This window comes from Charadrius vociferus, unplaced genomic scaffold, assembly GCF_000708025.1.
Source record: "Charadrius vociferus isolate BGI_N301 unplaced genomic scaffold, ASM70802v2 scaffold195, whole genome shotgun sequence".
NCBI classification, from domain to species: Eukaryota; Metazoa; Chordata; class Aves; order Charadriiformes; family Charadriidae; genus Charadrius; species Charadrius vociferus.
In genome coordinates this window covers 3,772,371-3,799,208 of record NW_009648539.1, presented here as the reverse complement: position 1 = coordinate 3,799,208, position 26,838 = coordinate 3,772,371, and the positions used below count along the sequence as shown (strand labels likewise).

The following is a 26,838-nucleotide window of genomic DNA, read 5'->3' as shown; positions in this document are numbered from 1 at the left end:
ATAATCTTTATATTACTATTACAAAATATATCTGCAACGCATTCAAAATTCACCTCTTCTGCTGTTGTTTTAGTGATTCTTAGGACTTCTATCAGAGACTCATCTTCAACCAAAGAGCCCTCTGTACTGGTTAGACGGAAGAGTAGATTATCTTCAAGCTCCTGCATTTTCCTCTTGTTAGATGTCACTTCCTCCATGAGTTTGACTCTTTCTGCCTCCAGTTCCTGTATTCAGAAATTTTCCTTAGAATATTTAAGATTAATTCAAAGAAAGATTCCTTATAATGAAACAGAAACCACATCATTTCATGCATGATAGAATAGGGACTTTGCTCATTTTTTCAGAAATATTTTATACCAAAGCAATTTATATGTATACTGCATTTATTTGTTTAATGCAGTATGCTGAGGAGTGAAAACACATCAGAGTTATCAGGAAAAGCTTCCTCATAGTAAGATGCACAAAGCACTAAAGCTAGTTTCCAATGGGAAGTGATAAAAGCCACATTACATTAAGTACTTTAAATTAAAACAGACAAAGTACTGAAAGATGCATCATATGGATGGATTTTACATTGTTAGGTAAGTTGACTGGACGACCTTTCCCATTTTCAATTTCTATGATTCTGTGACTTTGCAAGATACACTTCTCTACTGCTTATAAAATAGGAAATGTTACAATTATTATCTATGTCATATGGAATTTTTATGCTATTTCTACAAGACAGACAATGGCAAGGGAACAATGACACACAAGTCAACACAATTCCAAGTGAAATGAGGCATCTATACTGCAGTCCAACAGAGCTCAGGGATACTTTTGCTGGCAACCTTTATTTAATCAATCAAGTTAACCTTCCTGTAAGAAAAGGGTAGTTAATAATATCAGTCTACCTACACCTATGGCTTCATTTTATTTTCATTCTTATCAACATGCCAAGTTAGAGAAAAAGGAGATGCACAGAGTTATGCGGTACAGGAGTGGCTCTCCTGTATTTCAAAGAAGAAGTGACAAATTTCTTTACTCTCCAAAACTTCTTATTTGGAAACCTGTTTGTAATACATTCTAGGGCTATAGAATGTAGCTCTGTGGAAGCTACAAATAACTGCACCCCAACAGAGGACAATGACTTAAGCATCAGTCATTCAGCTTCAAATTTTCTGCATTTTTTCCTCTTTCTTTATCATTAATGAAAAAAAAAAAAAAGATTAGAATTACACAAAAGGAGTAGTTCTACAGAACACTCAAACATGCATTTAAGTACATGCTTAAATTCTACTTAAGGACAAGCTTAGTTTAAGAACAGGCACCTCACCCATTCTAATTGTAAACCTGTAAATAGTATCTTTCAGAAAATTAGCAAATACATCAGATGCCAGGTTGGTTTGTGGGGTTTTTTTGCAAAAGAATTTTATGACTGCATTTGTAACATAAAAAATAGCTGTTCTGAGCACAAATAGCGGCAGTAACTTCATTATCAAAGTACAAGAAGATGTTGATAGCTTACTTTCATATAGTTACCGGAGGAACCTTTAAAGCTGAGAAGAAAAACACTTCTTTCATCATATATTTTGTTGAACACTATAGCAATCTTTAAGAATGTCTTGGTTCCTTTAATCTATTACTTTAGCTCAGTGATCATAAACTTGTCTTCTTGTTTGTAATAGAAAACCTATTCTTCAGATTCTCTGTTCATGCTCTGTCTTTTCTTTGAACTAAATTTATCAGAGCTCCATTGTCTCTGGCTATCTACACCAGGACATTCATCTCACATTGAGACAGGAGAGACAGAACAACCATGATTTCTTCAGATCTGCTAAAGGGAAGAAGTTTAATAAATGTTGATCACCTGCAACCATGGCCCCGTGCAGCAAGTAGTGCTGATACTAACCAGCTACCCTTGCAGCTCCCTTCAGCTGATAGCACTGTAAGAATATTTTTCAGTGACTATATTTTTGACCCAAAATGCAGTCTTGGTGTTGCTACATACATATAATATGAATTCTCTAACAGTTTTGTCCAGGAAAAAAACCCACAGAGTGAATATTTGCATGTGGGGAGATGAGTTTTTTATGTAGGTCATGAGAAACCGATTTCAATTCTGTCTTGATTTAAACCTTTCTCTCCCATCAGAGCTAAGTTCCTTAGTCAGGATAGTCCCAGCCACTCCTGCTGATGCTGTTCAATCTTGCTTACATAAACATACATCTACTGAAGTAAAGATTAAAAGTTTTTCACCCCTAGCATTTGTCCTACCTTCCTAATGGATAACCCTTCCTCAGTACCTGCTGTTGTAGCTTCTCCGTTTTTCATGGAAAAATGCACAGGAAGTTTGGGCATAACAATAACTTTCTAGCCTCTGGTTGTGACTGTCAGACTGAAGGAAGGACACTTAAATTCCAGTCTTTACTTCAGCAAACGTTCGTTTGAGCAAAGTGGAAAGGTGTCGGCCAGAGAATGTGACAGCACCACTAAAGCACACTGGTTAAAGCATGCTTTGGGAAGTCAAAGAAGGAGGAATTAATTCCCTTAGGTGGGGAATTGCTCTCACATGAGCAAGCCTGCATGAGTGAGTTACTGAAATCAGCAGCTCTGCTAATCCAAACCTTAATTTTTGTTACTTCTATCACAAAGACACCATTATGAAATGTTCCATTTGAAATAAATAAGTCATTCAATTTGATGTGAAATACAACTTCTGTGCTTTCACTTTAATGAGAAAGGAAGAAAATATTTCATTTTAGTGTAATTGGACCATAACATTCATGTATTTATTGGTATGACTCCTACAGTAAAAAAAACACCTTTGTCCCCAGTGATGAACTGACTCCTAAATTTTTGGATAACCAGGCTGTTAAATTAGATCACACAAAAAGAAATAGGAATGACCTAGGAATTAAATCACTGGGGATGATGTCTCAGTTTTGATATTATGGAATAAAACTCCTGAAAAACACCTGAGAGAAGATTTTATTCTTTATATTTGCTTCCACATAATCAATGGAAATTTTAGTAAAAGCAGAGTCAAGTCAGTGTTTGGGGCTCCTTAAAAATCTCCTATCTGCTTGCACACTTGAGCCTGGCTGGCAAAAGTAGTTTGAGGTCATAAGCATTTTTTCATGTCATTCAAATAAAGTTTAAAAAGGAATTCAGAAATAAAAGAGGTTTCTGACTAAACAAGGAGTCTTTGCTATATATAAAGGAATACAGATGCCTTATGTATGTCATGTATATGCCTGTGATGTATTTTTAATGAATAATTTTCTTTCTTCTGTTTCCAAGGCCAGATCTTAAAATATATGTTTAGGTCCCTGCATTCAATTAAAAACCTGCTCCACACTGTCTTTCAGCAAATGCACAAATCTCTAAACTTTCATTCACATTTTTGTTCTTGCATTTGATTTCAACCAGGACATTGAATATATCCACTCGCAGTGCAAATATTGAACAAGCCTTCCCTCTATACAAATATTGCAAGCTACTAGATACCTGCTTTTCTGTGAGGATGACACGGCCAAGGAGCTGATCTTCCAGCCCTTTCACAGTAACAGTAAAGTCAATCACAGTTGTTCTTGCACTGATTTCTGGAGTATAGGCAGGATTAGCCAATTTTGTTGTCATATAAAGGGTAAACCCCTTCATCAGATCTACCTCCTTGTCTCCTACTTTCACCTGAAAATAAAAGATATTACTCAATTTTCAAATCTGAATTCAGAAACAGTTATTTTATCCAGAGAAAAACAGATTAACTCTTTTTTTTTACATTTTCATTTACACTTTTTAAACTTTCTACTTAAGGGGTATAAAAAAAACAACAACCAACCCCATGAGTTCACTACTCATCTTCCTAAGTGTTGCAAAGGTGTGAATCTTGGCAGGATCCAGACTACCAGATGCCCAGCATATGTCCTATTTTTTATTTTAATGTTCACAATGCATCTTACTTTGTGTGCTGAACCAGATTTTATGAAATTTTTTTCCAAGACGTTATCTAGAGCAGGATCAAGTTCCTCTCCAACATCTTCAATTAACAAAGGTCGGCCAAGGGACAGGCAGTCTTCTATGTGACTTCTGAAGAACTTGTGGTTCATAGCTGTAACCTAGGACGATTGGTGCACAATATAGCATGCCTTTGCAAGCACATAGAAAACAGTATAAAATCTATTGCAACTTTCAAAAATTATACTCATCCTGGGATATCTACACAAATGATTACATTTTAGGGATCAATGCTCACCTCTGCTGAAAGGAATGGAAGGTCTGCTTTAAGCTTAATAGAATAGGAGATCACACTTCTTTATTGTTATCTATTTACTTATCTACATATCTATCTAATCACTGTAGTATTTTAATACCTTTTAAATATTAATGAATTTATGCTCAGAACACTAATGTGAAGTAGGGAAATATTTATACGGTTCAGACAGGGAACCAGTGTTACACAGCAGTCCTGGTCTCACATCAGATGTTGAATTTCCAATTCCGTTCCAATTTCACAATATAAAGTCTTAAAATTGCTAAAAATCACATCGACTCCTTTTCATTTATTTAAATTTAATAAATGTAATATAAGCCTTTGAGGTGGTAATTGAATAGCCTTTCCAGGCATCTGTTAAGCCATGGTTTTGGAGTGGGATTTTTTCACCAGAAAAAAAACCAAGGATGAGCATGTTTTTAAAATAAATCCTTTTCTTGCAGACAGTGCTTTTTGAAAAAGGTATAGTTAAAATATCTAGAGGCATGTTACACCATCTTAAAACAGTATATTATTTTAAAAATTAATACTATGTTCCACCACTCTGTGCTTTTAGCTTTGTTATCATGTAAGCATATGTGTATCCACCAAAGCAGCATGCTGCTTACATTTTTAGTCCGAATGAAACTGAGGGATGAAGTTAGTGTCCTAGTGACCAACAATATAACCCTAACAACACCATAGCAAATTACAATATCGCAGATGTAAAAGCATAATCAGAACACCTGGGTATTTAGAGTCTTGATATAACTCTGTTCCTCCTGGACTTTACAGGGGAAGAACTCAGATTCTTCTAACGCACCTGAGACAGGATGTCTAAAAGCCCGTAACTAAATGCATTTTCATCAGGAAAGGTTCCTCTGCATTTAGAGGCTGCATCTGTGTGTATTCAAAGCCTTGTAAGTTTTGAGAGTACTCAGCAGCTCAGTAGTTAAGCCCTGTCAGAATTCACGCATTTCATAGGCTGGATATTCATACAAGGCAAGACTGGTAGACATTTTTATCTGGCTCATCAGTGAAATGTCATCATCACTTATAGTGTATGACTAGTGGGGAAAGAGGAAACGGTATTTTAATCTACATCTCCCAGTCCCTGCTTTGGTGAGTATGTGATACAAGATCCTTACTCAATTACTGGACCAGAGAATGGAACCTGCAAACTTGTGTTTGCAGTCCCCTTCTGCAGGCTGTGTTCCAGTACATGGCGAGAGCAGCCACCTGGAGGGCGAGCAATACAGATCCAGTGCTAATTAAGGGAGGGAACTGAAGTTGCAGCTTGGAGGACACTGAAATTTTTTGGGGAAAGGCTACAGCATGGCAGAAAGAGTCAGTGCAAGTCCCTGACTGAAGGAGATTCAGTTGCCAGTCCTGAGCTCAACCTGGCAACTCTCTGAAATCCTGAGTAGGAGATGCAAGTCTCAAAGAGGGTGGAATATGAGATTCATCCCTTCTATCTATTGTTTTCCTGTTGGTTACTCACACTAACGTTTCTTGAACCAATTTTCAGCAGGCCAAAGTAAGGTCTGATGTAATTTAGAGGAAGCCATGTTACCTACTGTAGGACAGTAGATTTCACACAGTCAAATTCTTCTCTGAATACAACTTATATGTATTTTTAATAAAGGCATCCATTTTTCCAAGATCTTTGGATCTTTTTCTGTCTCTTCTCAGTCAATACTTCCCATTTCTGGCTGTGTTTCTACACCATTTTTAAGCATGTTCCAATTACCAGAAAATGGATTTGGTGTGGGATTGAATGCTGGGCCTTTTTTAGCAGTGCTAGGAAGTACAGATCTACATCGAGCTCCAGAAGTTAAGGATTTAGCTAATGACATCACCATGATGTCATCAGCTCTCTGGATGTCACCAGCTCTCTGGATGTCACCATCCTTATCTTCATTCTCAGTTTCTTTTTCTTATCCATCACTTTCATTTTGAGTGAAGATAGTATACCATGGTATTCATGTGATAATCTACAGCTGTAGGACAGAGTTCATTTACTAACAACTAACTCTTTAATATCATGTTCAATCTGGCCTGAAAATGTACAATGTGTTTAGATCTTTATCATATCTTTATCGTTATTGGTGTAACAAGGCATGGAGGGTACGCTGCTTAGAAGGGGAAAAAAGAAAGTTTTGAATTAAATAGAAGACCCAGATCTCAATCAGGATGCACTGCTAGACAGAAAGTGAGATGGGTGAATAAATTAAGCAGTAATTTTTTTTTTTATCACATGCATTTAACCACCAAGATGCAGCCTAAATTTGGGTTTTGTGTTTGATATGCCTCAAAGATCACTAGATTTCCATTCTACCTCAAGCCATCATTCTTTTTTCCAATTCCTCCTTTTTTCTTTTCCCTATTTTCCTCTTAAAATGCTTACCCTAAAATATTATTGCCATGCAGCACCACCTGCCTGATCCTGTCTGGTCTTAATTTTGCAAGTCAGTTACTTCCCTCTATGTTTCTCTTTCTCTAACTCATTAAAAGAGTCATCATAAAAATACATGTGGCATAGCATATAATTCCAATTTGCTCTTTAAACTGTCTTTCTGGGAGATGACAAAGCAGTACAAGCTATTTTACCCTGATACAGATAGGTCACAGATTTTGCATCAGTCTTGTTTTAATTTCTGCCTAACTATATACAATAAACATCAGATTTAAATTACACATGGCCAAAGTATGATCACAGAAAAAATAGTTTGCATTGCTAACTATGATGTGAAATGACACACGCATAAAAAATATTAAATTATTAATTTACCTGCAGTCCATTATTCTTTTCCTTATTTTTAATCCAGATCTTTCCTTGACCTTGTGGATCAATCAGTAAAGGATATCTAGATGCTTTTGTGACAATGATGCCATTCTGAATTGAAAGGTCATCATTTGGAAGACCCTGGAGGTTCCATTCACCCACTGTAGCGTTGTCAACAAGCATACCAGTAAGGTTCAGGTCCTAATAGAAAATATGTAATTAGAAAATTAGTTAAAGAAGGTACACTAAAATGTTTGATGGAAGGCTTTTCTTCTTATTCTGATCATAATGCATGATAGAATGTATTTGGTAGTTATTGTTTATTGTTTCCTTTCTTTAAAGTTCAGCGCCTAAATCACTGAAGTTGGGCAATAACGAAAGTGAATTCTGTTGAGGCTTTGATGTCCATCAAAGAGTGTCAGAGAAACTCTTAAGCTATTTCCATATCTAATGACAAGCTGATTTTGGTATTAGAAGACTCTCTTCTTGCTAGCTCAAGAGGAAGGGTAGTCTTGGTCACAAGAGCTTCCTCCTGCTGTAAAGTTGTGAAGTGCCCTCCAAGTACATATATGAATACAGCATGGCTTGTGGGAGACTCAGAGAAGAAAGAGGGGATGTGCTGTTGATCAATAACCACAAATTATCATGGAAAGTTATTGTTGCCATGGTCAGAACTCTTCCCAGTTCATACACTCTCTTAAAGTTTGATTTGCACGTGATGACTAACCTGCATTATTTTAATCACTATGAACAGTGACTGGCCTCTCCAGAATGTGTATGTGAACAAAATAGTGCTTAAAATCACAAACCAGGCTCTCCAAATTAGAATAATAGCTTAATAACAACATGATTTTAAAAAAAATAAAATTGAAAGGTTCTTTTTATTTGCCGCTTACATTTTTCACTCAAAAATTCCTATTTGTAAGCTTTCTTTACAAACAACGTTTAAAAAGAAAGACAAAGCCTGCAACTCCTGCAATAATCACATAATTCAGAATCTGAAGCCTAAAGCAAAATTTCAAATACTGTGGGATGTGATACAGTCATGAGTTAGTGATACCAGTAGTTGCGCAACTCAGAAGATTTTTTACCCCTTTTAATTTTTACTACTCTGATTATTGAAGATTCTGAATAAAGCAACACAAGCCATTCTCAGAAGACAGGGAAACTTTAAAAATCCAATTTCCATTTGCGAAAAGGACAGTAAATCATTTAATAGCCACAATTTTCAGCAATTGGAACCAAACCCCATGTTTAGTTCCTCAAGCCGATGAGTAGGGTCTAAACAGCTTTGAATTTTTTCTTACTGCAGTAGGAAGTATCAGTCACTATGCAACTCTGAAACTTAGCTAATTTAAGTGCCTAACTACACCGATAGATAGCTAATTTTAAACAGCTCTCTTTAAATTGTTATGCCTAAATGACTCATACACCCACAGCCAGTTAGTCTGTGACAAAGTAAGGCAGATGTCAAGCCTTTTGCTTGAACTGCAAAGCTGCTTTAATTCCTGTGGTGTGAAGTATCAAGAGAAGCACATACGCTGCCTTTTGTGAGTACTTAATTCACTGGAAAAAATTAAAACTCCCTTCCATACAATATCATCGAAATCATAATCCTGTCTTTAACACAACTATCTAAACAGAATGATAGTTGTGGTTTGAAACTCATTAATTATGACATTCTGTGTCTAATCTGTCTATATGAAAAAAAAAAAGCAACACAGAAACAGTCAAGAAGTATTCCTCAAATTTTGAAGGATACAGCTGAGTAGTAATGTGGTCAGAACATCTTCATAGAGGCAGAATTTTAGTTCTTCATGTCTTGCTTTCTAAGGACATTATGCATCCGAGTTCTTATCCTTAAGTGGTAGGAATCTTGACAGATATTCCTCAAGGTAAGCAGGTTTTAAGAACATTTCGTACACTGAATTAGAGAAAGAGCCTCCCTGGGATAAATGTATGTAGGATAACTCCCATAGCACATGGGTAAAGAATCTTGCCTGAGATTGTACTGCTACTGGTACTTTATTAATGAATCCATCCTGACCTTACGTATTATTTAACATCAGGAGTTTTCAAAGAGCTTTGCTGGGCAAGTTAGAATCATTCTTCTTTGCAAGTCATAGCATAAATTGGGCTCGGCTGTGAGGTTCACTCTGTCAGGTCAAGGTTAATCACTGTTACAAGAAGCATTATACACAACTTAATGTCAAAAAAAAAAGATTCACAAGTAACTTCTATGAGATGAACAGCATGACAAACCTCTCATGGCAAAAAGGCCTCCCTAATATAGGTTTTGAGCGTCAGATCCCCCAAGAACCTGAAAAGAAGATGCAGCAGGGCTACTAATCTACCTTCGACTGTTTCACAATGGTACAGCCATAGCTGTACACAGGCTGCTTACTTGCTCCCAGAACCTTCCAGCAGCACTTGCTCCGTCAAAAGCTTTGACAGCTGAGGACAGGACCCGTTTGGGCTTAATGCCTCCACTCCTGTACTGAGAGTAAGAGAGACTCCCTGAACTATTTCTCCAACCTTCAGTGCTGGAGAAAATGTACGCAGGTATTCACAAAACTAAGTGGGAGGCAACATGGGACAGATTACTCAGAAAGACAGTTTTGATTATTATGGCCTAAGTTCTGCCTACAGCATGAAAATGTCTTCGCGGTGCAAGGAAGAATATTAGACAAACCTCCTAAAAGCCATAGAATAGGAACAAGGCTGCTACTGGTCACGAGCAATGCCTGTGCACCAGAACAGCTGCCAGGTCTGGCACACCTGAGGCAGATAGTAGTAAAAGGAAAGAACAAGATTCACGTTGGGAAACCTGCCCTGTATCATAGTCCCAGCATGCAGGTTGCTCCCTTTAATAAAGATAGTATAAGATATGGCAGCCAACTGAATCTGCACCACGGGACTGTAGCTCTGCTGCATTTTAGGCCACCTCCGCCCACGCAGACTTAGGCCAATTGAGGAGAAGCTGTAACGTCAGAGTCGCTGAGAACAGCCTCACTAGTGACAAATGTACATGGATTTAAAAGCTTAGACTGGTGCCAGCTGAAGTGGTGTAAATCAAGGTTTACAAAATCCAGGTTTTGTTTAACTTCATCATTTCAACAAGGCACTTCAAATTAAACAATTAAATGGAACGAAACCCCATATTTAGCTCCTCAAGCCGATGAGTAGGGCCCAAACAGCTTTGAATTTTTTCTTACTGCAGCAGGAAGTATCGGTCACTATGCAACTCTGAAACTTAGCTAATTTAAGTACCTAACTACACCAACAGATAGCAGAGGGTATGACAGGAGGGTATTAACTGATAATACACGGACGTGCAGAGGTGATACTTCCTGGTTCAAAATGTGCAGTGGTCCTGTCTATAACTGGGTGTGAGAGTATTTTTACGTCAATCAAGAATTAATCAAGCTACACTAAGAATAAAAGTGTGAAGCTTTAAAAATGAAAACCTGTTTAGTTCCATTTTACATATATTTTCTAGCAAGTGTAGATTATCAAAAAGTTGTACTTAAGGAATTCTAAATGAAAATAATGGAAATTTTTATTCCTAGTTTGTTGTGGTCAAAATTTAATATATTAAGAACAGTAGGTTAAATAATTTATGCTGTAATATGTCAGAAATACAAAATATATGAAAAACCTTTCATTAAAATTCACCCTTAATATTCTACATTCACAGTTCAGAGTGAAAAGTGAATGTCTAGAGAGAGAGCAGATTTTTAGTGTCAGCACACGAGAATGTAGGTCGTTAAAGTGGAAATAAGGTAAATCTTGCTGGGTGTCTGGCAGTTGGTTGGGGTATAACTCCCACCCAACCCAGAAACCACAGACCAATCTCCCCACCTCTGTGACACCCTGTGTGCCTAGTTTTGGAGCTGCTGCTTCAAAGACTGCCTGGAAAATTATAGAGGCACAGCAATACCAGTTGTGGGGTGGTATTCTCCACCACATATAGTCACAAGTTATTTCTTGTCAGGGGATAACTTAAAATGTTGAAGGAGATAGTTGCAACTGGTGTTTTCTTCAACATACATATTTTCCACTTTCAGTAAATGTTCAATATGGCTGATTTGCTTGACTTTATGACTGAAATTATGGACACAACATGGCATTTGCAAAAAAACACCAACGATGGGGGAAAACTGTGACTACCTGATGGAACCCCTTATGATAAAGTAAATCACTTCTAAGCTGGTAAACTTTACTTAGTTTTCCATACTATGCAATTTCCTCTCAGGGCAGCTGACCTGAGAAAGTATCTCTCAGATTTGCCAGAGCGATAGCCTATATACCAATCTTGTAATGCATGACAGTATAAAGAGGATCTTAAAACACTGTTTTTTAGAAGCTCAATTGTCAACTGTTCAGATCTTTTATTTATTAATAATTTGATGGAATGTGAAAGCCTGTAAATAATCTTCCAATTATGTCCTTTTTTGGAATGGGATGCTCTGAACATTATTTCTCTGCAAGGCAAAGAGTAAGGTCAGGACAGAGCATGAACACTTACATTACTGTATGGAATCTTGCTGTTGTCCATCTCTTTCTTCCACAATTGGAGCAGCAAATTCCTGTACTCCTGATTGAAAGGTCCAGAGTAAGAGAGAAATCCAGTGGCCAGAAGAACATTCCCCACTAAATTAATAATTTGATTTTGAAAGTTTTTGCTGCTTGCTGTCCAACGAAGCTGTATGTGAAATATTATAAAGAAGTTAGATTAAGCAGGCACAAAACTAACATGAAGATCTAACTTAAGAATTTATCTCTTTCTGGTAAATAATTGTTCTTTGAACCAGAAGTATTTTTGGCTTTAAATCATTCTTTTCAGAAGTAGATGTTTGCTTGGAAGAGATGGCAACCACCCAACTCAGTGGAGAAAAAGCATCTTTGTCAACAAGATGGCCAAGCTGGTAAGAAGTCCTTTAAAGGAGTAACAAGGTGGGAAGGAGAGGATCACCAACAATCACGTGAGGAAGCGGAGGACTGGGTTGGCAAACAAAATACGTGGGGTAACATAAACAGTAGGGACCTTGTAACCAATAAAACAGGGCTAATGGAGGACCACCCCAAGCATATCCACATAAGCAAATAAGTGCCTACCAGACAGAATGACGGGCATAGCTGTCGTACTGTTTCTGGGAAATTAGCACAGCTGGGCACTTCTCTGAACTGCTTGTACACTAATGTGCACAGCATGGAGAACAAACGATCAATTAGAGGTCTGCATGTGGTTGCAGAGTCATGATCTCATGAGGACATGGTGGGAAGGCTTCCACAACTGAAGTGCTGCAACAGGTATATACAGGCTTGCTAGGAAGAACAGGCTGGGAAGGTGAGGAGGGAAGTTTTCTTTTTTGTGAGAGAGCAGTTAGAATGCATGGTCCTCTGCATAGAATCATAGAATGGTTTAGGTTGGAAAGGACCTTGAAGATCATCGAGTTCCAGCCCCCCTGCCATAGACAGGGACACCTCCCACTAGACCAGGTTGCCCAAGGCCACGTCCAGCCTGGCCTTGAACACCTCCAGGGATGGGGCCTCAACAACCTCTCCAGGCAACCTGTTCCAGTGCCCTACAACCCTCAAAGTGAAAAACTTCTTCCTAATGTTTAATCTAAACCTGCCCTCTTCCAGTTTAGAGCCATTCCCCCTCATCCTGTCACTACATGCCCTAGTAAAAAGTCCTTCCCCAGCTCTCCTGTAAGCCCCTTTTAGGTACTGGAAGGCCGTATCTGAGACTCTGGGATGGACAATGAGTCAGTTGAGAGCTTATTGGTTAGGATTATAGGGCAGACCAACATGGGTGATCTGGTGTGTGTCTTTTACGGACAACGTCATCAGAAAGAAGTAGATGAGGTCTTTTTCAGACAATGGGGAGAAACCTCGCATACACAGGCCCTGGTTTACATGGGGGACTTAAACCACTCTGATGTCTTCTGGAGGGACAACGCAGCAAGATACAAGCAATCCAGGAGGTTTTAAGGAATGAACTGACAAAAAATTCTTAGCACAGGCAACTGAGGATCTAACAAGGGAAGGCGATTTGCTGAACCTCAGACTTGCAAACAAGAAATAACTGGTCAGGGATGTAAAGGCTGGGGGTAGACTTGGCTGAGAGAATTGAGATTGTTTAGCCTTGAGAACAGACAGCTCAGGGGGAATTCTATCAATGTGTACAAATACCTGGTGGGAGGCTGTAAAGATGACAGTGCCAGACTCTTTTCAGTGGTACCCAGTGAAAGGACAAAGGGCAATGGGCACAAACTGAAATACAAGAAATTTCAATGGAACGCACAAAAAACTTTCTTACAGTGAGAGTGGTCAAGGACTGGAACAGGTTGCCAAGAGAGGTTGTGAAGCTTCCATATTTGGAGATATTCAAAACCCAACTGGACAATGCCCAGAGCAACCTGTTCTATTTGACCTTGCTTTGAGTGGAGGCGTTTGGGCTAGATAATCTCCAGAGCTCCCTTCCAATCTCAATTATTCCACAACTCCGTTATTTTATGAATATTATTTCTGAGTTTTCCTTATTCCTTCCTCTCCAGATTTCTGTTGCCTTCCAATCACTTTGCATGCAATCTTGGTCAGGACATACATGTTTTAAATTTAGAAAATACACATTTAACCCAGTGTCAGTTTTGCCCAAGGCTCCACATGCCATATACAGTCTTAATTTTTTGTCTGAATTTTCAAAAGTAGAATGGAATAACAGCTCTTAGAAGACCTCATAGCACAAGGCTTCAGAAAACCCACAATAAGGCACTGTAACTTCCTAATTTGGTGTTGCCCTTGAATTTAAAAATTCACCGAAAAATATGATAAAGCATCTAATATTTTTGACTCATATTTTGAAGTGCAGCTATGCAAACAAATGCTAAAGTCCTGGCCTCACAGGATGCAATGGTTGAAGTCAAAGCTCTCATCAATTTTGACTCTGTGAAATCAACCAAGGGATTATCAAAGCAAATAAACAGATGAAAAAAAAAAGAGTATTGTACTTCCTCTGGAAACCTTCAGCCTGAAGCCAGAAAAATCTGCAGAGGAAAGGTAAATTTCAAGCTCAGTGCAGAGGATAACAATTAGCCCATAATTCTGTAAAAGGCTCCAACAGAAATCTGAACCTCAAATATAATTCAGGAAATTAGTCAAGCTTCAAATTCCTATTCTTGTATACTTGGTGAGAAAAAGAGAATAATCCTTCTTATAAATATTTTAGGGCAATTATTTAGGTTAAGCCTAATTCCTCTTCTTACTAAAGCTAAAAGGAATTTGGCTCCTTTGCTTTAAATCTGAACTTTATCCCAATATGGGCTGTATGATATGACTTAAATCTTCATATAGAAGAATTAAGTTAACACAGGAAATTGTTTTACTTTATTAGATACATTAAGTTCAAGCAAAAAAATATATATAACTAAAATAAAATGTCATATGATAACAAGATGTCACCATGCCTTGAATTTCTTGAGCACGGCTAATATTCATCATGCAGTATTCTCAAAGCTGAGCACCTACTTTGCGCTGGAAACCTACTCATATGTGCTCATATGTACCTTTTCTCCACCTAATCCTTCAATCAGAGCTGTGGCATTGTTCATCTTTCTTCTGCATGCTTCAGCATCATCAAGTAAGGCCTGCTTCTCTTTCACAGCAGTATCATACATGGCTTGTACTTGATCCAGTTCCATTTGCTTCTCATCCAGCTGAATTTGTGCATTATTCAGTTCTGTTTGGGCAGCTGCAAGTCTTCCTTCTTGCAAGGCTAAATTTGCCTACAAACATTTACAAGTAAAGAGCAGTTAATATCTATTATTTGGCAAGAGCAAATTAGATTCATTTAATGACACGTTATTAGTGTATTGGGTACTTTTAAAAGTAATACATGTTTAGGATGACAGCAGATTTTTTCCCTTTTTACTTTTCAACCTAAAACTGGAACACACGCATAACATTAAAGTTATTCAATGCAATCTTAATTTTCAAAATGATCTATTGATCACACAATGATCAATGATTTGAAATCACAATACACTAAAATAGCTGTATACTAGACATATAAGGCAAACCATACAATGTTTTCTGTAACATATTCTCAGTGCAAAAGAAAATTAAGATTGTTTTTATGGATTATAAAATAGCAATAATGATAATGGAAACTACTCTTCTCTCTTTTCCCATCAATTAGTTCTACAATAAAGATATAACACATTTTTTGCTCCTCTAGAAACTAAAACTCTAGAATAGACTTTTCTTACATCTCTCTCTCTTCAAATACAAATTTGAATGAGTTGCTAGTCATGTAAATGTTGCTTCTTAACTTTCACTAACAGGAAAAAAAGTATTCTCTGGATTCAGAATGTGTTTCCAAATATATGTTTGCAAAGGCTTAGAGACTGAAAATGTTCTTATGAATTTCTCATTTATAGATAAAGGTTGCTTCCATTTACCCTGAATACTTAAAACACTTGTTTAAATATCAGGTATCTTATTTCTATTTTTTCTGCTATAAGACTTATGAAGATTAAAACCAAAAATCTGTCAAAACCGTTTTATTACAAATATGAAACTTGGCACTCACAGTACATTACACCAGAAGAGTAACCGTACAAGGAATCTCTGGGATGACTCTTAGTAAACAGTATAACCATGGGTTGGGTTTTTACATCAGATCTTAACTAAAAATATAGACTTAATTCTTATCAAAATATGCTAAAATCAACAAATTCTTCTTGCTTTCCATAGGAAAAAAATAGAGGAGCCAAGATCATATTTTGAGATCTAGGCATGATAAAAAATATAGCATGAAGTCTGGTGGATTTCAAAAGACAGGTCTGTGAGCAGGGAATTAGAGAAGCATATATGTACTAATCAACAAAGTAGTACTGCTTTATAAGTTCCGCATCTAGAGAATAGCACTGTCAGCAAAAAAATCATTTACTGTAGCCTCTGCATCTGTTGACAGTTCCTAGAGATAAACAAATATTTTATAATGGAGATAAGCCAGTGAAATGACTGCTCATAAAATTTCCACCTTGTAAGAATGCTGAAATATTTTTACTCCACTGTTTATCATAGAGCACATTAAACAGCATCTCCTAGAAATAAACACTGTTAAATCAGTGAGTCTTGTTAAGACCCAGCTAAGCAGATTTCAGAACCACTGCTGTTATTATTAGCGAATCTAGGACTACCAGGAAAAGTTTAAACAGTAAAGGAGTTTTGAGTAGGTGATGCAGTATTACTATGTCCTGCACTGGGTGAGAGGTGAGGAGGGTGAGGTAAGAGAGAGAGACAGTGCGGGGGTCTTTCTGGATCTTAATAAGACAGGCTGGACAACAAATGGCTCAATGAGAAAATTGTTTTAAAAAGATCCGTAATAAGAGAAGGAACATAGATAGTGAGCGAATCTTACATCCCTTCAGGTGATGGGCACCCCACATTCATGCAGCATCAGACAGACCCTGGACAGATTTTCCCATGGCATGCTGTGCAGAGCAGATCCTGTCCATTGAGAGAAAACTCTCTCTTTTGGGCATTCAAGCTATTATAAACTCCTCTTATTATTCTGTCTTATTGAAGTAGTTACCTTATTAAGCCATCTGTTGTCAGGCCTTTATTACTGAGATCCAGAAAGAGCCCTGCACCAGCCCTCTCTCTCCTGACAAAGAGGGTTTCATCCCCACCTGACAAATAGTGACATTAAACAGGGAACAAGATCCTTGGAGAGCTGGGAAGAACAGCCTGGGCAGAACAGCTGGACCAACAGAGAAGTTACACCTGGCTGTGTGAATTCATATTTCACCTTGACATTTATCAAAGCAGGACGTGAACCTCAATGGAAAAGAATGGCCATGTGAATCCCCAATACATATGAGCAATGATGCCTCATAAATATGAAAAACAGACCTCCATGCAGCAATAAACTACCCAGAAAGGTGCAAAAGATTGAGAACTTCCCAGTTCTTAAAAGCTCTTAAAAGGCTACCAGCTTTGAAGATGTAGGGACAACAAAAAAATATTCCAGACGAGTACAAAGAAAAAATATATTGTACTCTAACATGAAAAAAAAAAAAACCAAACGCAAATTATATACATAAGACTTTATGGGGTCTCTAGAAGATGACTTATAATAAATTATTTTACAGAAAATTTAACCAAAGTTTTCAGCCAATTTTAGGGTAATCTTAACAAAGTAGTAATACATTTTGGTATGAGTTTGATCAACCAATGTGATTCCCAAAGGCAGGAAGATTGCTTGTTTCAGATTACCCTATGAAATCATCACTATATGCTCTCTCCCTGTCTTTCTTTCCGACTCCGTTTTTCAAAATTACATGGGTACAAACACTGCTTTTGTATTGACATCACTGGCAGGTTGGCTGGCAGCTTCCTGTGCAGAGCTTTGCCATGAGAGCAGGAGGCAAGTTCTGCTGCCAAGGAGAATCTTCTGCACAAGAAGTCTATTACAGTCACAAGCAGCTTCATAGAAAGATTTCCAGCCAATTACAGGCAGGAAGGAAATGTGTCTCTCAACCACAACGAACCACTGTGGCCTTTCTAATTTTAGTGGCATCGCTATGTGAACAAGCTTCACACCCTCCATTTCATCCCTCTGAGTCACGCAGCAAAGCAAGGATTGACAATTTGTTCCAGTTGGATGCAGTGTGAAAGCCTGAATAAATGGATTTTATGTGAATGAATCATGAGGATTCAAGACATGAGATCCACATTCTTATCGGAGCTCCCGGAGAGGGGGGCTAGGAGGCTATGTGAGAACATGCCTAGGCTTGGTGAGAGCAGCACCTTCAGCCTTTTCTTGCCATTGGCTTTGTGGGGAACCACACAGACAATCCTCTCAATATCTGCTCCAGCCAGTGCCTCTACCAACTCTCCCCATCTGGCTGCATGGGGCAAGTACAGAGGTCGTACCTGTGCCAACAAGGGCCACATAGTAAATTATTAAGCAGCTATTTTGCCTTCTTCTGAGATGCCTTCAGAGAGGACTTATAGGAGTTGGTGAGATGATCCTGCCCCTTTTAACCTTTTTGCATTCCACATAAACCCAGGACAAATAAACATGTAATTATAGTCCACAGCTATACTATTAAATTAAACATGCCCAGGACCTTTCTCTGGCACTGAGGTTAACTAGCATAAAGCAGCTCACGTTAAGCTCTCCCAGCCTTTAAAACAGTACAGCTGCATGCAAACAGCCTCATGGAAATGGCCTTTAGACCAAGCTAGTACCTAAAAGGTGCCCAGAGATTGCTGAGAAAATGCTGCTTGGTCAAGAGCAAATTCACACTAGGGATCATCATCACAGTTTAACAGTGCAGATGATCACTTTCCAGTGTCTAGAAAAATTCCCTAGCACTGTTTAATTTATTAGTATTGACATAGCCATAAGTTTCTCGTTGATTCATTGCAAACTCAATTTTGCAAAGCAGTAAGTATATCAGGCGCTGATCCAAGAAGGCATCTAAATAAAAATTCCTTCTCCATTAAAAAAAACTCACACCATTTAATGCTATCCCTGCTCTTGAATGGAATGCCCAGACCAACCCCAAATCCCTCTAAACACCGGCTGGTGCTGAGTAAATTCAGGAAATGTAGAAGTAGGAGAACCCATAAGAAAAAAAAAAAAAGCAGCTGAAACTTTGTAGTTCACCACAGGTAAGGAAGATTTGGAGCTTTCCTAGCAACTCTCTTGTTTCAGCAATTTTAGCTTTGCAAGTTCACTGTTCTTACAGTCTAATTGCACACTCACTACTGCTGGACTAGGCCAGATGACTTCTTGTACTTGAACACTGTCACTCTGCTCATGAACCTCTGTGTGACTGTGCTGTGTGACTACCTTTGCCTTTTGCTTCAGTTCTGTCCTGGGCGCATGGCATCTGACTGACAACTCTTTATGGAAATTGTCCCGGCTTCAGGTAATACAAAACCAATTTTCTGTTTAGTAATTTTACTTTTCAGTAAAGCCTCTTCTAACTCACTGAACTCTCTGAAATTAATGGCATATTTTTAAGATTGTGGTCCGCTCCCAGAGTGATAAGACCTGATTGTTCATAACTTATGCCAAGGAATGATATGCAGAGAGGCTCTTGCTTGTACTTATTGCTATGACACCAGAGGTCAACTAACTTTGTTATATGACCCGTTGGAGGGTCAGCAGCAGAAAAGCGTAGAAGTGTCACACCTGCAGGGAGGAGTGGACAGGACAGGTGACCCAAAACTGACCGACAGGGTATCCCATCGCATATGCATCATGGTCAGTATAAAAGCTGAGGGATCCAAGGGTCAGGGCTCTCTTTCTTCAATGGCCGGTGTCTGAGGAGGACTCTGTCCATTCATCTGCCTTTGATCCTGATCCGTGCATTCCTGAATCCAGATCTGGAATCCAGTTCCTGTCCATCACTAAGTCCAGTCTGGGACTTTCCCAGTGCCTGCCGGTGATGTGATCATCATCTTGGGAGCTTGATATGGTCTTGTATATATTTCATTATTTCCTTTTTATTATTTTATTAATATTTTCATTAAAATAGTTTAAGTTTCTTTACCTCGTAATTCTCTTTCTCTCTCTTCCTCCTCTCCCTGAAGGGAGAGCGGTCAGAGAGCATCTGTCATACGTTTCAGTGGCCAGTACAGCCCAAAACATGACAGGAATGCAATCTTAACCTGCTCCTGTCCCAGATCACTGCAGATTTTTCACATAGACACTCCATCGGTTTTGTATCAATTTTCTCAGAGCTTCAATATCATGATAAGTTTGTATACATCGTTATTTAGGGAAACGTTATAAAAGAGGAAAACACATACACAGGTTTTGCAGACATTCCAAAACCAATGTTTTCACTTCACCAATCTAAAAAAAGTATACATATGTATACATATAGACATATGTACACATGCAAACAGACCCATGCAGAGTGACATTACTAAAATATTGGCCTCAATTTCTTTGCTATCACTCATCATTATTTGGGATTAAAACAACCTTTGGAAGGTATAGAGATCATGCCTCTTATCTGCTTTTCACAGCCTCTACTAGCTACTGAAAGATTCTCCATTTTTTTTTCCATTCATTTACATGTCCTGACTTCAATCTGTGTTGTTAGGTGATCTAGTCCTCCACTTCACCTCCCAGGGTATATGCTTTTCTTCCACAGTTATTGTGGGCCTTGAATTCAGACTTGAATGCTTGTTTTCCTGCCCAGTGGGCATTACCTTGACAAGTATACACTTATTTAAATGGATAACCATCAAATTTTGACACTCCTTGACTGTTACCTCTTCCTCAGGTGCAAGATTTCCTCTTATTGCCTGCTGTGGTTTTTAGTTCGGCATGGAGACACGTGAAAGCAGAAACGGCAATAAAGTCTTATATTTAAAACTGAGTTTGACTGGGAGAATTCTCAATACCAAACAGAATTTGTAACTGTAGACGAACTTCCCTTGATCATTATTACAGCCTAAGGAGAATTTAATTAAAATTACTGGAGATATCTCTAACAGAAAGTATACCCCTATACACAGTATTTTAAAAGGAGGCTAACAGAATCACAAAAAAATCACATCAAATCACACCTTTAGCAAAAGCCAGGGCTTCCTCATTCTGCTGTTACATTCTTCAACTAATGGATAAACAGCAGATGGTGTTTCAGAATTATCAAGTTAATACAGCAGGCTTGTTTACTAGGTAACAAGCTAGAGAGGAACAGCTCACAGTCATGCTGAAGGTTTATAAGAAGGTAGCACACACATGGTGACCACAGTATGTTAAGTAACTACACAGCATTGTATTTGCATGAAACATTTGGTTATACTTTCTGTGGTTGATTCTAACCAATGACCCTTAGGGTGCAGGCCACATATCTAAAGAATGTAGGGATCCATTTCTAGGAATGAGTTAATTTTTGCACACTATATTTACTAAAATATAAGTCACTACTAATTATTTTTCACAGGTTGTCCCATTTAAGATAAATGAGGCACTGAGTCCCAGTTAAGGTGCAATTTTAAAATATATGGGATAGATTTTGCTGGTGTTGAAGGGGGTTTATCTCCTAGAACAGCAGTTAGGATAAAGCAGCTTGATTAATTCATTCACTAAAACTGCTTTTAGCACTGGATGATTTAGCCTGTGCTAGTACTTTACACAGTTTAATTGTACATTTATTTTCAATTATTTTCTTAGCATCACTCCAGTGCTTCCTGTAATATCTCCTGAATACTTTAAACACTTCCTCCCTCTGTCATCTTCAGTTTTAAAATATTTGTGACCGTTGCTATACCTGACAATAGGCACCACTTTGCCAAGAAATGCATGCTCAGTTTTTTATCAGCTAGTTTGACAAGAATGTAAATACTTGAATACAAAGTCAAATTTATATGTAATTTTAAGTCATATATATTCAAATAAAAACTGCAAGAGCACTTTTGCAGCTTTCAGAGTTGCATCTGCATCTAAAGCCACTATTTCCTCTTGGTCTTGCTCTTTTTTATAGCTCTCAATAGCCATATTTCAAATTCTATTGTCATTAGTGAACTTCCCATTATTTGAAAAGGGAATTGCTGCTTATATATTGCAGAAATATAGTCTTCTCTATCAGTTACTTGAATCAAAAATATCATGCTTTTAATAAATTTGAATCAGATCTGTCTAGATACACTAAAAGAATATGCCACGAGTTTTGAATATACCATTGATACAGTGGCTTTACAACAGGAGACTGAACATAAGTACAGTGGAAGCATAACCAATTGAATGTATTTCTTCAGAAAAGAGCAATAAAATCCCCTGTAGAAGTAACGATTATAAATCACTATATAAATATTCAAAGTCCTTTTTTTTTTTCCGTATGCTCATAAATGAAACATTTCCAAGACAATACAGCTATCTGTAGGAATGCAGACAATGGTAGCTGAGCCATTTCTACTGTAGTTCAATGTTACAATAGAATTCTATGCCAGGAGACTACTTACTTTTATATATACACACTCACGTATAGCTGTTTGACACTCCAAAGTTTTGGAGAGCTGAATTCCAGCTAAATTCAGTAAAGAATACTTCTGTGCCAAGAATGGTGCCGCCTCTTCCAGATTCTACTAAGATGACAATGAGTATGCTCCTTCCCAGGCCAGTAGGACTGAGGAGAAGTTTGCTTGAAACCATGGTGTCTGGCACCAAGTCCAAGAGCAGAGACAGTATTGGTATCTCCCACTTGCAGATAGTCAGGCTCTATAAAGAACATGTGTACTAAGGCTTCCATTGAAAACTGACTGTGTTCACACAAGTAACAACTGTACCACAGGGTAGCTGTGTAAGGGGAAGAAATTGCCAGGATATATTTAACCTCTGTGTGCTTGACTTCACAACTGGATGTGAAGAAACAAGAATCTCTTGTAACGGGTGATCTTTTTTAGCCAAAATAACGCAACGTTTTTTCCACTCAAATACAGCCATCCCTCAGAAAAATAAGCAATCTGAAATACCTTAAGAGGAAGAACTTCTTTATTTATACCATAGAAGTAAGCCATTGCTTGCGTCCATGAGCAAAGACCTGCTACATTTCCACACACTTTTTTAGCAGTCTCAAGATTATAGTCCTCCATATCCAAATAAGGCTCTAAAAGCTCCACTGTTTCTCCTGTAATTGAGTCCTGGTCAATGGAAAGGAAAAATGATTTTTTAAAATTGATTTTAGAATAAAGTCTGCTTCACAGAAACATTTTTCTTTTTAAAAATGTAGTGCTACCACTTATTACAGAAGAAATGAACAAAACAACACTGTTGCTTTTCACTCTGATAAAGGACAGAAGATTTGTTGGGTTTTGTGAACTCAAGTGGAAATAGCTTGTACTTCCACTGCAACAGATTGATTTGAGTTTGCATTTAATATCCCTATTTGACCTATAAGATCTGTAGACATTACTTGTACTCATAGCTCCATGACAACTTAAGCTGATCTAAGTTATTGCTGCTACAGAACTATACCTTCTTTCCTCTCCTCCTCAACCAGATGTTCTTGCCCCATCATTAATAGCATCACCAATGCTCAGTGAGCTAGTTTGGAAGCTAATATGGCAGAAATCTAACTCAGCAAACCAGTGATTAGTTTTCTTCCAGGCTAGTTCCCTGAACAAACTCACTGTGGCATCAGGCAGGCACCAGTGTGAACACAGCTAAGGGAGTCAGACATGCAGCTTTAGGAAGGAAAAGGGTGAAAATGCAAGGCACTGACTTCACTTCACTGAAGCTAACCCTTTTCCTTAACAGTAAAAGCGATTTCTTTCAGCTGTTCACTTCATTATTCCAACCTCACATTTTTTCCACCCTAACCAATCTGTTGAGAACATGAAAAGCCAGATCTTTCATGATGGTGGTTAATCTGTAATTATGTAAGTGTCAGAAGAAAATGGAATTCATCTCCTTATGCAATGTAGAGAGTAGAGAAGCTTATAAAGGGTAACAGTGGTTGCTTAACAATAGAGGCATTAAGAATCTTCCTCTTTTTTTGGCAGTGTATTAATGCCTTTCTTTTAATGCATCTAAAAATCATCTTCCATTCATAGCCAAGCAATATACCCTTTTCCTGCTTTTCTGCATAGCTGAAAGGACTGTCTTGTACTTGATCTGATCCCTATGATCCCTAGCTACTATCATAACAAAGACATTCATTATATTATTCCTAAGATCATGGTGATGTTCTCACTACGAGCATTTGCTAAAATGTAAAATAGTGTTGGACAAATATTTTTACTTTTTCATTCTCCTAATCAAAATTATGAGCTAGCAAGCTGGCAAAGGTGAAGCAAAGACCCATCAGCAGTGGCCTAAATCTCTGTTCAAGAGCTTGAAAAATGTCATGCTTTCCCTTCTAAGTAATGAATTTTAAACCCAAGGAACTATTTCATCCACTAATCTTCCCTGCCTAAAAAAAATTAGGAAAGAACGAAAATCTCACAAACAAGTAAGCAGTGTAGTCTACTCAGAACTCCAGACATGATGAGCTTTCTTCTCATGTATACTTAATCTTAGAAACAAGAAACAAGGCAGGAGGACAGCATGTGAAGTACCTCATCAGGGACAGAAGTAGACTAGTGTTCTTCACCAGATTCATCAGTACCACTTCCTGCAAGAACTCAGTCCCACAGAAGTTGCTCTGACTCCTCTGAGTAAAGTTAAATGTGTTGCAAACTACCGGCAGGAACACATACACTATTAATAAGTGCCAAAACTAGAAGCCTCATTAGAGAGAAGCTTGAGTAAGGAGTGCATAATTAGTCCCCATTATCTTTAAACTAATTTCTTCTTTCTGTTTAGTGAAGATAGCACATGGAAAGGTGACCAGATTGACAGCCCCAGGAAGAGACTGTCTACAGAGGCAGCGCAAGTTTCCACATGGTGCCTTGTCAATATGGCTCACTGGGAGAAAGGCTCCTGGGGATAGTGAGAACCATGGCTTCAAGCCCCATCTGCACAACAAAAACACTCCAATAGCTCAGAAAAGGCATCAGCAAACTGCATAGCTGAAGCAGATTAAAAAATCAGTGTACAAATGAAAAAGTACGTTCTGTGACATCGCAGAAAACCCAGGTTTGGGCAGATTTGCTTGGGTTTCTGGATTTTTAAGTTGGGCCGTGATCCTGCCATTCCATATTTCAGCCTAGCCCTTTTCTGGTCCAGCTATCTGTGATCTCTTTCTTCTCTTCCCTGCAGAGAAACTTCCCTTGTCTCACAGTTCAGTGAATCTTGCTGTAAATGGGACAAGTTTCTGTCCTGACAGAAATAAAAACCTGTGTTTGTTTGGTTTTCTTACAGTTGATACTAAGGTTCACAGTTCATTGTGCATTTGACTACTTTTCTAGTGTAAGAACCCAAAAAGCTCCCAAATATCTCAGTACTTTTCCTGACAGCATGCTCATTTTCTTCTGTATTTCCTCCTAGCTCCCCAACAAATAATTCTGGAGATGGACTTCTAGAGCACCTTATATGCAAACAGTCCTGGTACACTGGAGACGGTGAGCCATTTGAAAAACCAACTGTGAGTCCTTTTAAGGCAAATTCCTACTGAGAAGCAGGGGTTGCCTGAATCAAAATAACACTAAGCTTCTCGAGATTTGATCTAGTGCTTGGGATACTTGCATCTGCCATCAAAACTGTGTGGTGCAGGAGAAAGATTACAGAAATACGGAACCACAACAACGGAGAGGAATACAGTCACAAAGATATCTACAACTATAGGTACACAAAAGCCTCACCTGTTTCAAACTATCTTTGAAGGTAGAAGACACTTTCATGTGACCTATAAAGGTAGTTATAGGAGTAACAGTGCCACTATTAACTTCCTACCTTCTGGAAAGTAAGCAACATGCTAAGAAATCCGGAATTATTCATTAGCTTCAGAGCCTCAGTCCACGATGGCTTCACACATGAGCGTTCTTGATCAGGTGTTACTGAGTCTATTTTTCTTTGGAATAAAAGTAGCACACAATCCATAATTCGCATTATCAAGTGAGGAGGTTTACCCAGTTTGCGAACAGTTGCAATGTCAGAAGGCTTTATTGTCTGAAAAATTAAAAAAGAAAATAATTCATTTATTTAAGCAATCACTTGATGCCAGAGAAAAATGCTTTTTGGGAGGAGTGTGTATGTAATGCAATTGCTGCAGTTTTGCAGGTCACTCAGAAGCAGTACTGAAGAAAGTCCTTAAAGGTAGTACCACTCAATGGCTGCTTTATTACCTGAGAGCAGAGGAGGTACTGCCCATCTTACCTCTGCCCTGCCTCAGTTTTCAGGGTTTCTTCTACAAGGATTAACATGTCAGTGCTAGTCCTTTCAACATTATTTTTTTCAAGTCAGATGCATAAGCCATATTTTTACAAATAACAACTACATGCATGTTCAAAATATCTTTGATTCTGACCTGCAGGGCTGCCTCAGCTTCTTCCAATGCAGGTCTTGCAGCTTCAAGCTTCTCTTCTGCTGCTGCTTTGTCAATGGCAATGTCATCCACAATGGCCTGAGCCTTGTCCTTTACCTTCTGCACCTGCATTTTCACCTTTTCGGCAGCTTGGGCTTTCATAGTTACTTCCAATAAAACTTCATCAGCTTTTTTCGAAGCTACAGCCAAATCTTTCTCCTTCATCACCAACTCTTTGGAGAGCTGATTTACTGAAACCTCAGCTTCCATCAGTTTTGCAAGACCTGTGTTGAACAAATTCCACTCATATTAAAAAAAACCACAACCAAACAAACAACAAAACAAACCATGTATGTTCCTTCGAGGCAGCCAGCCACCCTCTGCCTATGGATATATGTCTACGTAGCTCAGTTCTACAACTGGTGATGATGGGAGAAGAAATTGTTCATGTTCACATTCACTTCCAAACACCACTCAGTTCCAGAAACTGTTTAATTGTTTACTGTGTATGACCCTGTGCAGTGCAATATTTTGGAAATTTTACTCTTGGCATGTAATTGTTTCTTTAAAAGATTCTTCAGAGTGACTGAATCTGAACATTTACTTACCTTCCCTCATATTTACTTTTATTATGTTTAGTGAAAACTAGGATCTCGGTAGCTCCTTGGCATGCATACATGTCAAAGCAGGAGTTTCAGGCATTTTAACTGCTAACTAATACTATTTCCAAATCATTAAAAGAAAACCTTCATATATTTTGTAATGACACACAACACAGTTGAAAATATAGGAGTCTGCTTCCAAATGAAAGTTAGCTCACAATTTAAATCCATAAGCTAAATCTCTAAGTGTCTAAGAATCTATACTTTTACATT

At 38.1% G+C, this 26,838-nt stretch overlaps 1 protein-coding gene across 1 annotated transcript in view; it reads right to left on the bottom strand.

Moving 5' to 3' along the window:
* The window catches only part of LOC104287238 (dynein heavy chain 5, axonemal-like), a 176,473-nt gene that overhangs the window by 44,716 nt on the left and 104,919 nt on the right, over positions 1 to 26,838 (bottom strand). The window contains exons 58-66 of the mRNA XM_009885913.1: positions 25,967 to 26,247; positions 25,393 to 25,608; positions 22,533 to 22,700; positions 14,591 to 14,809; positions 11,548 to 11,724; positions 7,026 to 7,220; positions 3,945 to 4,100; positions 3,490 to 3,672; positions 54 to 224 (exon numbers count right to left, since the gene is read on the bottom strand). Coding sequence (XP_009884215.1) covers positions 54 to 224; positions 3,490 to 3,672; positions 3,945 to 4,100; positions 7,026 to 7,220; positions 11,548 to 11,724; positions 14,591 to 14,809; positions 22,533 to 22,700; positions 25,393 to 25,608; positions 25,967 to 26,247 — 1,766 coding nt within the window. The remainder of the gene's footprint in view (positions 1 to 53; positions 225 to 3,489; positions 3,673 to 3,944; positions 4,101 to 7,025; positions 7,221 to 11,547; positions 11,725 to 14,590; positions 14,810 to 22,532; positions 22,701 to 25,392; positions 25,609 to 25,966; positions 26,248 to 26,838) is intronic.